This window comes from Castanea sativa, chromosome 11 (genome assembly GCF_040712315.1).
Source record: "Castanea sativa cultivar Marrone di Chiusa Pesio chromosome 11, ASM4071231v1".
Classification (NCBI taxonomy): domain Eukaryota; kingdom Viridiplantae; phylum Streptophyta; class Magnoliopsida; order Fagales; family Fagaceae; genus Castanea; species Castanea sativa.
This window is the reverse complement of record NC_134023.1, coordinates 8083517-8099452: the sequence shown is the minus strand read 5'-3', so window position 1 is coordinate 8099452 and position 15936 is coordinate 8083517. Positions and strand designations below refer to the sequence as shown.

At 33.5% G+C, this 15936-nt stretch overlaps 1 protein-coding gene across 1 annotated transcript; it reads right to left on the bottom strand.

Moving 5' to 3' along the window:
• Positions 1–4348: 4348 nt before the first annotated feature.
• On the bottom strand, positions 4349–9959 carry LOC142615987 (uncharacterized). The gene is made up of 3 exons (XM_075788884.1): positions 9509–9959; positions 4892–4917; positions 4349–4444 (listed from the first exon to the last, which is right to left on the bottom strand). Exons 1-3 carry the CDS (start codon positions 9957–9959, stop codon positions 4349–4351), a joined length of 573 nt encoding a protein of 190 aa, XP_075644999.1.
• Positions 9960–15936: the final 5977 nt, after the last annotated feature.

Sequence of the window (15936 nt, the reverse complement as noted above, 5' to 3'; positions counted from 1 at the left end):
CTTCAATCTTCATGACAAAACCCCAACCATTTTTTGAATCATTTTCTTCAAAAACTTGCACGGATCTTTCTAGAGAAGTGAGGAAACATATTTCGAGATTGCAGTTAAAGTGCCAATTAATCCTTTTCAAATTAAAAGTGAGGAAAAACGAATTTAAGGTCTACCGTCCTGCATCAGACCAAAAGTTTGTCAAATTCTGCAATCTTGGTTTTAATCATGCTTAATTGTGAATGGTAGTAAAATTGTTGACCAAATTGTAGAAATGAAATGGAAATAATTACCAAATGGTAGACAATGCAATGCACCAGTACCTCTAGCTAAAGAGCGAATCATCTTTAGCATGCCTTCGACTTGATTTCCTTCGTTCTGTTGGAGATGGTAGTGACCCTTATTTGCCAAGTGCATGATAGTACTACTATCATATAAATCAGTTTATTCTTCGTAATCTTACCTGATATTTTGCAAATGCTCTAAAGCTTGAATATGAGTGAGAATTAAAAAGGAGAGAAAATGGCGTGGATTTGGACAAGAATGTCTCACATTTAACCATGTGCAGAAATGCTATGGCATGCGTGTGGGTCTCTTCTCTTCCAAGTGGTTTTGTTTTCTTTCTGCTTATATTAGACGGTTTAGAAAAAATGCATATGATATATAGAAAATAATGTGAAAGACTCTTCTGTTGAGTTGGAAATTAACTTGGAGGTGGAGATGAGGCAAGTAGCTGGCTTTGTAAAACTCTTTGGCAAGTTACTCCATAGTTTCCACATCAAGCATAAGCTAACTAGATTCCAAACAGAAAAAAAAAAAAAAATACAATGCTAGTGTATGCCAAACTAAAACTCCATAGTTTCCACGTGAAGCACAAGAGGACTAAGATTCCAAAAAAAAAAATAATGATAGTGTAGTGCCTGTAGGCTAAACTAATAATTCCATCTAGCAAGTAAATTAACAACACTCATTAACATTACCTGACGAAGCGCGCAAACACCCAGAAAACAAAAAGACAATAGGATTATCACAAAAGAATCCGTCCCCAAACTGCAATCCACACAGTAAATGCAGTACTTTTCAAATCGTTTGAACACCAAATACTTTTCTAAGGAAATTTTCATCACTTGTACCTTTCAATGCCTCATAGTATGAGTGCACATCAAACCTACCATTACCATTCAACATCTATCTCATGCAATTGGGGCCTTAAGCTAGCATTGGGACTTTTACTAGGGCTCACTTAAGTCCAATTGGCAATAATGTAAGTGGCCCACAATTATAAAAATATTTGGACTATTTTTATTCATTAATGGTCGTATACATAGAGAGAAAATTTTAGGAAAACTAAACTGTTGAGAGCAAAAGTAAAAATACTCGACAACAATATTTAGGGTGCCTGCAAAAGTGACATTTATGGAATACAAACAACAAAAACAAAAACAAAAAAACAAAGAAGGTAATAGTGAGATCATTTAGGGTGCCTGCAATACTCGACAACAATATTCTCCAAGGGCCCAAATAGGAAAAATGTTTCGGTATGCAGCATAGCTGATCATACAATTTTTGTTGAAAACTCCCATGATTCTTAAGTAGGCATGCATGATAATTCTCTAGTTTTAATAACCTTATTGCGAGGAATGCATGATTATCAGAAGCTATTTTCTCTGTGGCCAAATGTCATTGAGTGCAGGAAATGTATGGAACCGATATTTCATTACCAATATGATGTTGAAACTTTTCCTTCATGACTCTTACGTAGGCATGCATGATAATTCTCTAGTTTTAATAAACTTACTGCGAGGAACTTTAGACAGATGGGAGTTTCCAAATGATTCTTCATCAAATGTACCTGCCCAGCGTCGATGAGGGCTAACATAGCCCATCCGGTATTGACAATATGTGGCCTATTGTCCTCGAGATTGGTATACACCTGTTCAAGAAAAGATTAAGATGGCCTACATATGGGAGTTACAGAAGAATATAAGAATTAAAAATAGTACCAACCTTGTTCTGACATGATAGGTAACTTTCTCCCCAACCACCTGAAGCAAGCTCTTTGGACAACAGATAATTGCATGCTTTTCGGATGCTAGAGTGTTAGCAACCTAGAGGTTCCTAATGGGGATGGGAATGAATTGTAGAGGGATTGATGGGAATTATAGGAAAAGTGATTTAATTTAAGGTAGGCCCCATTTAGAATATTCGCCTAAGGCCCCAAAAATTGTTGAGTCGGCCCTGATTATTATTATTATTATTAAGTTTTTAGACCCCTTAAAACACCAGTTGACTAACCTAGTTATTTAGCCAAGTGATTACTTAGATAAATTATTTAGATCTTGGTTAACACAAACAAGTCATATTATATAAAGAGTGCGGAAATGTAAATAACACACGTTATGATAACCAGGAAAACCAAACTAGTAAAAAATCTGGAAATGATTGAACCTAGCTATCCTCAAGGTAAAACAGATCCACTATGAAAGCATTGATGTTTTACAATAGCGATTTAGACCACTAATATCCTATTGCTACCTCGAGTAGAAAACTTACCACCACGACCACGTAATAGTTCCGAGTACACAAACTACTTATTTCTCAGATCCACAGCATCCATAAGTATACCACTTGTTTTTCTTTAAGCTCTTTATGCAGCAACTGAAATGATCACCAAGATCTCGACATCAATCTCGATCTTGATAACCCTAAGTATGTATGAAGGCAAATACCTATAGATCTCACTAGAGATTCACACATACAGCATAGACAACAACCTCAAAACGTGGTTAGAGTTTTTCCTTTTATACTTAAGGCAAAACATAAAACCCTACACGTCATATGAGCTTGGGCTGAGTTGGAAAATTTTGTAGAAAAACATTATGCACAAGCTTCGATCGATCGATCGAGCCTTGCAAAAATTGAATAGTAATTTCCTGCACTTACTCGATTCCAACTTTACATAAACACATACTTTGAGCAGCTTAAATCTAGACTAAACATTTTGATCATAGTTTGTCAACATATACATATTGAAGTTCTAAAACATTAGTTCCTAATTTCATAGAACCTAACAATTATTATTATTATTATTATTATTATTATTATTATTATTACTATAGTACAAATATCTTTGATAGAAAGTAAAATATCGAAATCTCTATGCTTGATGATAGAAAGTAAAATATCGAATTCTCTATGCTTGATTATATAGGAATATGTACCACTTGAAGGAAACCGGTCAAATTTGGTACACACTGCATGGGCAATGATAGGTCTTATTCATGCTGGACAAGCTAGTTTGTTGTTCAAAAATGGATCATTACATATTGATATTGTGTTATCATATGTTTTTCTTGAATAGTTCTAATAAATATTTTCTTACTTGTAATAGGCTAAAATAGACCCGACACTGCTTCACCGTGCGACAAAGTTGATAATCAATTCTCAAATGGAAGATGGAGATTTTCCTCAACAGGTATCTTCTTATTTGTCATAGATTCAAATAACAAAAGTAAAAAAATATACTAACAGGAAAAATGAAAATTGACATGAACACAAAGTTCATTTTTGAACTATGGAGAACAATTTTACCTTTGTCTAGTAAACTTTCCAGTAGTTTTCTCAGAAACCCAAGTAATTGAAGCTTGACTTTCTATTTTAGAATTTGGATAGAAAAGGGACAGACAGGGGCGTAGCCACGAATTTTTACAAGGGGGGCCGATTCGAAGTATTGATATATAAAAACCTAAATCACAAGTCTATTGAATATGAAATTTCAATTTTGATATATCTTAAACATTAATGAACATACAAAAACTGTCTAGTTCACTATAGACATATACAAAAATATCCACACAAAAAACCATTTTACATCAAAATCATGTTTGACGACGATTTTTCATGGAATAAAATTCATCCATAATCATTTCCATGGTGAAATTCTCAGCAATTTCCTTTTCTATATAATCTATCATATTATCTACCACAGGTGTCCTAATTTCTGAATTACTAACATCTTTTTTCTTAAAGAATGCATTAATTGTTTTTCGTTTGCGCATAATTCTTTTAGCTTTAAGAATATGACTCAAAAATTAACCTGAAAAGAACTTTAAAAAATAAAATTTTAATTAGAAATTTTTAATCAATTATATGGATGTTATTCATACTTAAGAAAAAACAAAATTTCCACTACAATTTAAACAATCAACCCATTTTTAATACAACTTTAATTAATAATAATCCCTTAAACAAAAACAAAAATTAAACAAACAAGTATTATTACACAACATAAACCAAACAATTTAACAACACCACAGTATCAATTAAAGAGAAGAAAACTCACTACTAGTTACAGCTTATACTAATATAAACTGTAAACAGGCTTGCTTTCCTTCAATGAAGTTGAAATTGCTGAATCAATCAACTCATGTGCATCTTCCAAATTATTCACTACAGCCTACAACAACAAAATTATGCAAAAAATTCACAACTTTAACCAAATTTCCATATGAAAATCACATTTTTTCATAGTAAAAACTAAAAAACCCAACTGGGTCTCAATCTTTTTTTTTTTTTTTTTTACCTGATAGCAAGTGACAGTTTGAAAACACAAACACCGATGACCAAACTCAACAAGCCAGGAAGTCACCGAACTCACTAGGATTTTTTTTTTTTCCGGACTGTGAGGACAGAGTAGAGGACTGATGCTGAGAGGCTAAGAGCTGAGTTTTGGTTGTATCAATCAATACATGTAGCCATGTGCATCTTCCAAATTGTTCACCATACAACAAATTAAGCAAAAAAAAAAAATCACAACTTTAACCAAATTTCCATATGAAAATCACATTTTTTTCAAAGTAAAAACTTAAAAACCCAACTGGGTCTCAATCATTTTTTTTTTTACCTGATAGCAAGTGACAGGCTCACAGGCTAAAAACACAAACATGAAACACCGAACTCACCAGGAATTTTTTTTTTTTTTTTGGGGACGGTGAGAACAGAGGAGAGGACTAATGCAGAGAGCTGGGTTTGGGGGCTGGTAGGCAATGAAGTGGGAGTGTGGGAGTGGAGCTGAAAAGTGGAAGTCAGGAAGTGTGTCAAAGAAGACAAAAAAAAAAAAAAAAAAAAAAATATATATATATATATATATATATATATATATATATATATATATATAAAGGGAAAAATGGGATTCCGTGGGTCAGGTGGGTGAGTTTTTTGAGATGGAGAGAAAGTGTAATTTTGTTGTTAGTGTTTGGACAATTGGACTTGATGTAAATGGGCCAATTTTTTTTTGTTTTTTTTTGTTTTTTTTGTTTTTTGGAGTAGGCCTAAAACTTCAGCTAGGCTTGGGAGAACAGTGAGTATATGGGCTATGGGGGGCCAAATGTCCAAAATTGGGGGGGCCCAATTATTTTTTATATATACTTTAGTGGATTTTTTTTTTTTTTTTTTTTTTTTTTTGCAGAGGCCTGGCCCCCCCAAGCCACTACATGGCTCCGCCCCTATTGGCAACAGCCTCTCATGGCATGATGTAACTTCTTATTTTCTTTTTCTTTTTTTATAGCAAAAATACAAATTATATTGATGATGGAAATATGCATGTGCGCAGCAGAAAAATAACGGATCTACTTCATTCATATAAGTTAACATGTACTATATAAGTTTCAAAATTTAAGAATAAGAGAGCGTACCTTGGAGCAGTGAATTTCAAAACTAAGATCAAAATCGCTTGGAAACACTTTCAATCTTCACTTCAATTCCACTAATGCCCAAGATGTGTGGTCTCTCAATCAGTTCCAAAGGGAGAATGTCAAAGTATCTAATACTTACATACACCACTTCACAATGGTGTTCTTCTAAAATTCTCTACAGAAAATTCTGTGTGTTTTTCTCTTTGTGTCTAACCGATTATCTAATTGGGTTGGCCTTTTGGGCCTTTCCAATTGGGCTTAAGTGTGTGGCTTGGAGTGAGACCAAAAGAGACCAATAAAGCACTAGCTCTAATGGGCCTTGGGCTTTTCTGTCAACTCTTGACAAGTCCAAAGTTACTATTAACTATATTTAATACCACTATATAAATATAGTTGCACTCTAGGCCTTATCTATAAATTATATCCCAAGACTTTATTATACATGCAACCCCTTCATAAAATATTCGTAGTAATACAAAGTTATGAATGTAGACTGCCACTTTGTAAATTATTACATCTTATCATTGAGTACCCGGTTTAATCCTTTAAGTTATTCATCATATATTTATGAAATCCAATCTCATAAATATATACTCTAATAAGTATTTACTAAAGTAGTTAGGCCTAACATTCTAAATAACAAACCCATTAAACTTATCTCAAGGGAATATTTTGTATCTCCGTTATGAGACTATGAATTTCATCTTGAGAATATATGTTCCATCAACACTAAATATGGTTGCCCAACATATTGAGATTTTGATCGTTTCTTTAGACCCTACTCCTGATATATCAAAGCAACCTACACCTCATGATCAAGTCCATTATTCTCTCAGGATTAAGAGTTCATGTAAATATAAGTTGTGAGTTTATTATTCATTTAACAGTCGTTAGGAGAATAATAAATCTCACATCGGTCCAGTTCAATATTTTTTAACTCTTAAAACATATCAACATATCAACATATCAACTAGAAATCTCCATTTTCATGATCAAGACAAATCATCTTAGTTGATATGTTATATTCTTCGCAGATGAAATGCCTAATTTCATCACCGACTACGAACTAAAATTCTGAGTTTAGAAAGAATTTGTGATTTATATCTTCTGTGACTTTTAACATAAATCACATACTATAGATCTCATGGACTATATGATAATGTCTCAATATTCATGTTACCATTATTTTAGATAATAGTAAAACAACTTTATTAAACACAACATTAAGTCATACATAATGTCATACATAATAACATACATAGTATCATACAATAGGATTTAAGGGCACACATCCTAACAATTGAGTCTTTTAAATATCAAATTTATTTAAATTAGGCATTTAGTTAAAAAATTTCCATTAAAAAATATTTTTATCATATGAAAAGAAAATTTAATAAAAATGATTTTATATTTTTATGTGAGATTTATTTTTTCAAATTAATTTAAATGAATTTCAATCAAATTTTTTTGGGTGCAATTTACATTTTGGGGAGAGAGAGAGAGAGAGAGAGAGAGAGAGAGAGAGAGAGAGAGAGAGATTTTCTACATCTGCGAACCAAATCATTAAGAAGAGCATGCAAAATTGTTGATTGCAAAACCAAAGAGAATAAAATTGCCAATACCGAAATGAAGAACGCACTACCATGGTATTTATCTTGATATTGTTTTCTAAGGAAAGAAAGAAATTAGATATTATTTTTATGTGATGCATTGAACTAATTACAAATTTGAATTATTATGGATTTTCAATTTTTTGTTTTGAATAGTCTTTTTGTTTGATAATTTGTTAGTTTGTTGCTATTTGATCTAGTCTTTTTTTTTTATCTGGGTTTTTAATTATTATTATTTTTGTTATTTAAGTTTATTTTTTTTTTAGGGGGGGGGTTAAGGATTATGTTTTGGGGCCAAAATTATTTTTGGAGTGATGTTATGCTCACAACATTTTCACAACAAATCTTATAAGACAAGCTATTATTAGTAGGTAAAACAATGAGTTAAGTATTGTGTTTTAATTAGAATTAGTAACAGCTTAATTTCATTTTTCTAAAAAATTTACTAAGAGAGATACTATGATCATGAGTTTTCCTTGACCACACCGACAGCTCTGCTCTTATCCTAACTATGTAGAAGCAACAACTCTACTTTTCTCAGTGGCTTGACTTGCACTCGCAACTAGTATCATTTGTTGTTGGTATCTCCATTTTAGAGTCGCAGTCAATTTGGTCCCTATATTTTGATAACGATCAATTTAATTTTTGTTATTTTTCAACATGCAGTCAATTTGATCCCTACCATTAACTCACTAACGGAAGTACCTAATTGACAAACGTATGGCTTACACAGGTGGCAAAGTTGATGATGACATGGCTACTAAAATTATAATTAAAATGTCACGTCCGCATCTAAATTAAAAACAACAAAAATTAATTTCTCAATTATTTTTATTTTTAAAGAAAGAAAATAATGCTTCGAAATCATGACCAAGAACACTCATATTACCTTCTTTGCAAACCATTGCCAGCAAAAACCCAAAAATTCAACTCATACATTGAAGCTCTCTTCACCAGAAATTTCATTTGTAAACCCACATCAAAGAAATGAGAAAACCCACTGAAATAGTCATTCAAACAAAAAACCCAAACCATCCATAAGCTCAAAGAATACCAAGTGAACCCAAGAGCTCAACGTCTCCAACAACATAGAAGGTCAGACAAAGAAGGAGAGGAAGAAGCAAACTTAAATACTAACAGTGACCCAAAGGCCAAAACCCCACTTCGTAAACTCGAGCACAAATCAAAGATTTCTCACAACTAAAACAAAACCAACCCAATATATCAACCAAAATGAAGAAATTTATATTAAAAAGCAAAACGAAATACAAAATGAGTTTCAGCCGTAGATAAGAAAAACAAGAGGAAAAAATTAATAATAAATTAAATAAAAGGAAAATAAAAAAGAAAAGCAGAGGGAGATAAGGAGCGATGGCTATAGCTGGTGATGGCGGCACCGTTGTGAGACCGTTGTTTGTTATGGTGGGTCTCGTAGAGAGACAAGCCATGGCTAAGCTCACGAACCCGAGAGAGAGAGAGAGTCCACCCTATTGTGTTTGGTTTTAAATTTGGGTTTGAAACATGGGTTGTGTTTGGTTGCAAAGAAAGTGTAAGAAAGTCTATAGAAATTTTTTTAGTTCACACCCTTCAATTATTTTATTTTATTTTTTAGATGTGATTTTTTTAATTCGAGGCCTTTTTTAATAATATTTAAATGTATTTTTATTGTTTTACTAGCCATTGATGCTGTCATCTATGTAAGTTGTTTACCAATTAGGCAATTCCGTTAGAGACCAAATTGACTGCATGTTAAAAATAACAGAAGTTAAATTGACTACTACCAAAATATAGGGACCAAATTGAATGTTACCCTAAAATGTAGCAAAAAATCTTTCAAAAAGCTAATCCAATCTAGTACTATATTATTCTATACAAATAAATGTCAAGATATTTACTAAAGAAAATTTTAAGAATAATAGATTTTCTCATATTGCAATGGCACAAGAAAGAGCTCTACAAGACACAAATACAACATACATGACCTCCCCCATAAATTTTTATCAAAATGAAAAAAAAAAAAAATCAAAACCGTTTTTATAACAATTTCTTGAGACCGCCTTTATTTAATCACATACAACTCACAAGCTCTTTTTCATTTAATTAAAAAAAAAAATCCAAAAACATTTTTATAACAATTTCTTGAGACCACCTTTATTTATGAGTTCACATACAACTCACAAGCTCTTTTTCATTTAATTAAAGTTGCTAGATACGCACCGACGCTAGCAATGTCCTTTAAGTGCTTAGTAGATTTGGCAATGGGATTGGTCTTGCCATAATTCTCGAACGCGTCATCGCAATTATCGTAGTATTCCCGGGTGCTATTGATGTAGGTCTTCAGGGTAACGTAGTTACCGTTCGAGAAGCCAATCAAGGCAAGTTTGACGTCGAAAATGGCACCGTCAAAATACTGTATGCATGTATCAATTTCGAAGGACTTGGCTTGCCTTTGAGCCACCACCTTTGCAACTTTGGTCTCGTAAACCAATTTGTGACAGGCTGCAACCGAGGCATCACGAGGGTCAGTCCGAGTATAAACAATTGAATAACAGACTTGCTTATTAGGAGAATTGTCGCATAGGCCAGCACCATGAGCGTGGCCAGTGAAGAGGATGATGGCTGTCGCTAAAAAGACATAAGAGAAAAAGGTGTAGTCCTTGAAAACCATGGTTTTTGTTAGATTTAATAACTACAAGGCTTTCTCTGTTGTTGGGGTCCAGTGAATGAGTGAAAGACCACTTATGATATGGTTGGGAAGTGATTTATACAATTTTCAGAAGGCTATTTATAGAAGAGAAATGCTATGTCAATATTTTCTCCAGCGAAGTGTTTGACTAAAAACTACTTTACGTTTTTATTTTTTATGAATTGAGAGGAAAAGAGGGGTTGGTTTGTGAGGTTTACCTTGATTAGAGAAAACTTTTTGGGTGTTTTTTGTTGTTGTTGTTGTTGTTGTTTTTTTTTTTTTTTTTTTTTTTTTTAAAGGACACAGAAGGCTATTTATAGAAGAGAAATGCTATGTCAATATTTTCTCCTGCGAAGTGTTTGACTAAAAACTACCTTAACGTTTTTATTTTTTATGAATTGAGGGTTGGTTTGTGAGGTTCACCTTGATTAGAGAAAACTTTTTGGGTGTGTTTTTTTCTTTTTTAAGGAACAAATTGAAGTGACAAGTTGGACATATTTGGTTCAAATAATTACTCAACATCAATGTGGTTATCAACACAAGTTAGCTATCTATAGTGGACTTTAAAATTGGAGGTGATAAGAATTTTGATGGGCCTTTATAGTGGACTTTAAAATTGGAGGGGATAAGAATTTTGATGGGCCTTTTTAAGATTTTACCATCGAAGATCAAATTTTTTTTTTTTTTTTTTATGGAACATCAACAATTTTTGAACAATATGGGCAATTCCAATTTTCTGTCCCACTTTTTTTGTTTCATTTTATACTCCATTAATCACTATTTATTATGTATTCATTTAACTTTCATTATAAAATAACCAAAGTTAAAAATTTTAAAAAAAAAAAAAAAAGAATAATCAACCACATGACAAGTTTTGATTAGTGGAACCCAAAAATTGACACAGAGAATTTTTGTTCCACTTATCTAACAAGCACCCAACTAGACTACATGAAGAAAAAAAAAATTTGAAAATATATAGGACACTACAAAAATATTAAATTGTAACATCTACTTCTTCTTCGTTTAGGAGTTTAAACCACTTAGAGGAAGCATAAACTCCCCTGTCCTCGCACAAACTCATTTCTTTCTCTTATTAGAAAGCTTATGATAATTGCTTAAGCTTTTTGTTGTTATCTTAGTTTTGATAGGTGATATTGCATCAATTTTATATTTAATTACACATAAATATGTGAGTTTAAAAGATTTCTATGAAATAATTGCATTACATGAATTTTTCTCTTGTAGGATATTAAAACTAGTCAACTAATCATGCAGCCAAAAGAATCCAAGGGTCAAGATCAATCGAGGCTTGGTTTTTGAAGCATTAAATAAGTAACAAACTTGTAAGAATAAAAAAGGGTACAATTGTAGACACCTCCTTTTGTACATGATTAACAAACTTGAGTCCCCAGTCACAATGATGAGCTTGACATGTCTACAAAAAGTAGTTGAAGTTATTTTCATAGTTTGGAAACAATCACAATTCAAAAGTGCTCAAATCACTTTGAAAACAATGCTGAAAAATGACTTTTACTTACTGTTTTAACAGATTAGAGGTCCCTTTGTTAGGATTGGGATTTAGAATATAATGAGTGGAGGCCGACCTATAGGTCAGGTGGGGTTGGGTGTCTAACACCTTCTCATCCCCATACCTAAACTCCGGACACATGCTTTGATAAAGATTAATCTTTCCACAAGAGTACTACATTTATGATTCTTAGACGTAATCTAGGTGGCGACTTCATTTACACCCTCTGCCATAGTCCAGCCTAGACCAAGGCATACTTCCCATGAGGAGAACCAAAACTCGTCACGTGCACTTGACTCCATTGGCTAGGGAGAAGTTTGCTTCCAATGTGTACCATTTCCTAATCCTAACAAAGGCTTTTTAAATATGGTTTTGCATACAATTTGACTTGGTTCTTTGTCCCATTGCCATAGTTGGTGATGAGTGGGAAAGTTGAGGCTCCATCTAGGCCAAGACTTTTCGATGTTCATCCCACCAACTCCCAATTTGTTCCATTGCCTATGATGGGCTTTGAGTACATTAATGGTTTTCCTCCAATCCATTACAATCCATTTAGGCCCAAGGTTGAAATAATGGTCCACCTAGTTGCGAGTAACCTATTGATTTATTCCTTTAGCTTTAAGAAGCTTACCCACACATAGTGTAATCCTAGATCCAATTCATAGGGAAGCCCAAGTGCATGTGTTTGATCTTTGTTTGCTTTAACCTAAAAGAAAATTTTCGAAAAGAAAAAAATTCAACAAAAGAAATAAATCTTTTGCAAAGAAGAAAGTTTTCAAAAAACAAATCTTGGGTAAATAGTTATTTTTTTAGAGGAGGAATTTTCTAAAAAAAAAAAAAAAAAAAAAAAAAGATCATTTGCAAAGAAAAAGAATTCAAGAAAATAAAATTTTTTAAGGAGAAGAATTTTTAACAAAAACTTTTTTGTAAATAATTTTTTTTTTCAAGAAATGAATTGTACGTTTTTAGACCCCTTAAACACAACCAGATTAACCTAGCTTAGGTAAATCTAGGTTAACACATATAAATCATATCATTGAAACAGTGCAGAAAATAAAGAATACAACGATATAATAACCCAGGAAAACCAAACCGGTAAAAAACCTGGGGAGGATTTAACCTAACTACCCTCAAGGTAAAACGAATCCACTATGAAAGAATTGAAGTTTTACAATAGCGACTTAGACCACTAACATCCTATTGCTACCTCAAGTAGAAAACGTACTACCACGACCACGTGACAGCTCCGAGTCCACGGAGTACTTCTTTCTTGGATTCCTAGCCGTAAAGTTGTGATTTACAAATTTTTTGTGTTGGCTTTAATTCTGTGTCAAATTTGATTGTAATTTTGTTCAATCTTTTATACCTTGTATTTATTATGGGATTTTATTGTAAGGGTTGTGTGATAGAGAGAGAGAGAGAGTGTGAAGACTCAAGCATTTAAAGACAGATGAATTCTCGTGGGTGTCTCGCGACTAAGCATCCCGTGAAGTGATACATATGCCTTGCACATGACGGAATATGAAGAGTCATGACAGATGGTGACAGCTGGTTTTCGCGAGTGTCTCGCAAGTAAGGCCTTTCCACGAGATACCCGCGAAACAGTCTGTTTTGCTATTTTGTCCTATCTGCTCCACTAGATTCTCATGCACACTATATTACCACACCCATACTGAGTGTCTAGTGAGTTGTTGGTGCTGCTGGGAAGTATTGGAAAAAGACAAGCTTTAGCAGATGCAATCGAGCGTATTGTGTGATCCGAAAAGCTAGAGAAGACACAGTTCCGAGAAGCCTTGTTGGAGTAGGAGCTTAGAGAGCTTAGGTGCATTGGGTAGACTAGGCTTGGAGGGTCTTTTGCTTTTCGTGTATCCCAACTTATTTTCTAGTGGATCGATTTACCGCTTGGAAGGCGGCGGAGAGGTTTTTCGCCGAGTTTTTGGTTTCCTCTTCGATAACACATCGGCATGTTATCTTGTGTTTGCATCTCTCTTCCCTACTCTTTTAACTTTCATTTTACTGCTGTGTTTTAATGAATATGGCTTAGAGTAGTTGTTTTGTTTGTTTGCTCACATTTACTCTATTCCGCACTTAGTTTAAGTTAAAGTAAAATCAACCGAGCCGAAGTCTTTTAATTTGGTCTAAACAGCTCTTGTGTTTTTAACACAAATTCGAGCTTTCAATTGGTATCAGAGCGGGTGCACTTGTTGTGGTTTCATTACCTAAATACGATCCAAGACCCTATTGTGATGGATAGGTTACAATCTCTCAATGCTCCACCATTCTTTGATGGAAGCAACTATGCATTTTGGAAAGTTCGTATGAGGGCATTTTTTTGTTCTATAAATGAGTCCGTATGTGATTCTATTGAAAATGGGTATATTAGACCCACAATAGCCAAGTCTGAATGGGATAAGGCAACTCTTGCATTGGCAAATGCCAATAGCAAAGCAATTAACGTTATATTTTATGGTGTGTCTATTGATGAATTTCACAGGATATTGCATGTGAAGACCACTAAGGAAGCTTGGACGATTCTTGAGACTACCTACGAAGGTACCAAGAAGGTCAAGGACACAAAACTTCAAATGATTACCACTCGATTTGAAGAGCTTAAGATGAGTCTCGATGAGTCATTTGATTCATTCTATGGGAAGCTCAATGAAATCGTGATTGCCTAGCTCAATCTCGGTGAAAAGATTGAGGATGCTAAGGTGGTGAGAAAGATCTTGAGGTCCTTGCCAGAAAGCTATCGTGCGAAGGTTACTTCTATAGAAGAAAGCAAAGATTTGGATGAGATTAAGATTCAAGAGTTAATTGGATCTCTCCAAACATATGAACTCGAACTGCCTTCTCACAAGCCAAGCAAATCGCTTGCACTCAAAACCATTAATGAGACGATGGACGACTTTTCCGAAGAAGATAATGTGGAGAAAGAAGTAGCACTCCTTGCGAAGAACTTCCGAAAATTTTTGAAAAGGAAGAACAGTGGGACGTCCTTTAGCAAAGGCAAGTTCTCATCATCCAAAGGTGGTAGAAAGGAGTTCAAGAAGAAAGATGGGAAGGACTCTCAATCCCCCCAAGGAGTTATGTGCTTTGAATGCAACGGCCATGGACACATTAAGAAAGAATGTCCCAACTACTTGAGAGGGAAGGGTAAGGTGTGTGCCATTACTCTTAGCGACTTCGAAAGCTCAAATTCAAACTCGGAAGAAGAATGTGACAGTGACGGGAGCTGTAGGGCTTTCATGACAATTACCTCCATTGAATCTAAAGATGGTTTCAGCAATTTGGTAAATGAACCTGGTGAGCATTCCGAGGGTGAGGAAGTTGAAGAATCAGAAGATGAAGATGTATGCCAAAATGAAGGAGAGAACTTATGATTTATATCTTTCATGACTAAATCACATAAATTACATACTATGCATCTCAAGGACTATATGATAATGTCCGAATATTCATATTACCATTATTTTATATAATAAAACAACTTTATTATTTATATAATGCCATACATAGCAACATACAATAGGATTTTATAGCACTAATCCTAACAGGTTGATCTTGTTAGGATTTGTGCCCTTAAATCCTATTGTATGATGCTATGTATGATATTATGTATGACATTATGTATGACTTAATATTGTGATTAATAAAGTTGTTTTATTAATATCTAAAATAATGGTAACATAGATATTGAGACATTATCATATAGTCCATGAGATGCATAGTATGTGATTTATGTGATTTAGTCACAAAAGATATAAGTCACAAGTTCTTTGTAAACTCAAAATTTATAGTTCGTAGTCAGTGATGAAATTGAGCATTTCATCTACGAAGACTATAATATATCAACTAAGATGATTTGTCTTAATCATGGAAGTGAAGACTTCTAGTTGATATGTTTTTAAGAGTTAAGACATATTGAACCGGACCGCTGTGAGATTTATTATTCTCCTAACGACTGTCAAATGAATAATAAATCTCACGACTTCTATTTACATGAACTCTTAATCCTGAGAGGATAATAGACCTAATCATAAAGTGTAAGTTGTTTTGATATATCAAGAGTGATATCTAAAGTAACGGTCAAAACCTTAGTATGTTGGGCAACCACATTTAGTGTTGATGGAACATATATTTTCAAGATGAAATTCATAGTCTTTTAATGAAGATATAAAATATTCCCTTGAGATAAGTTTAATGGATTTTTTATTCAGAGAGTTAGGCTTAACCACTTTGGTAAGAAATTACTAAAGTATATATATTTATGAAATTGGATTTCATAAATATATAATGAATAACTTTAAAGGATTAAACTGGATACTCAAGGATAAGATGTAGTAATTTTCAAAGTGACAGTCTATATTCATGACTTTGTATTACTACGAATATTTTATGAAGGGGTTGCATGTACAATAAAGTCTTAGGATA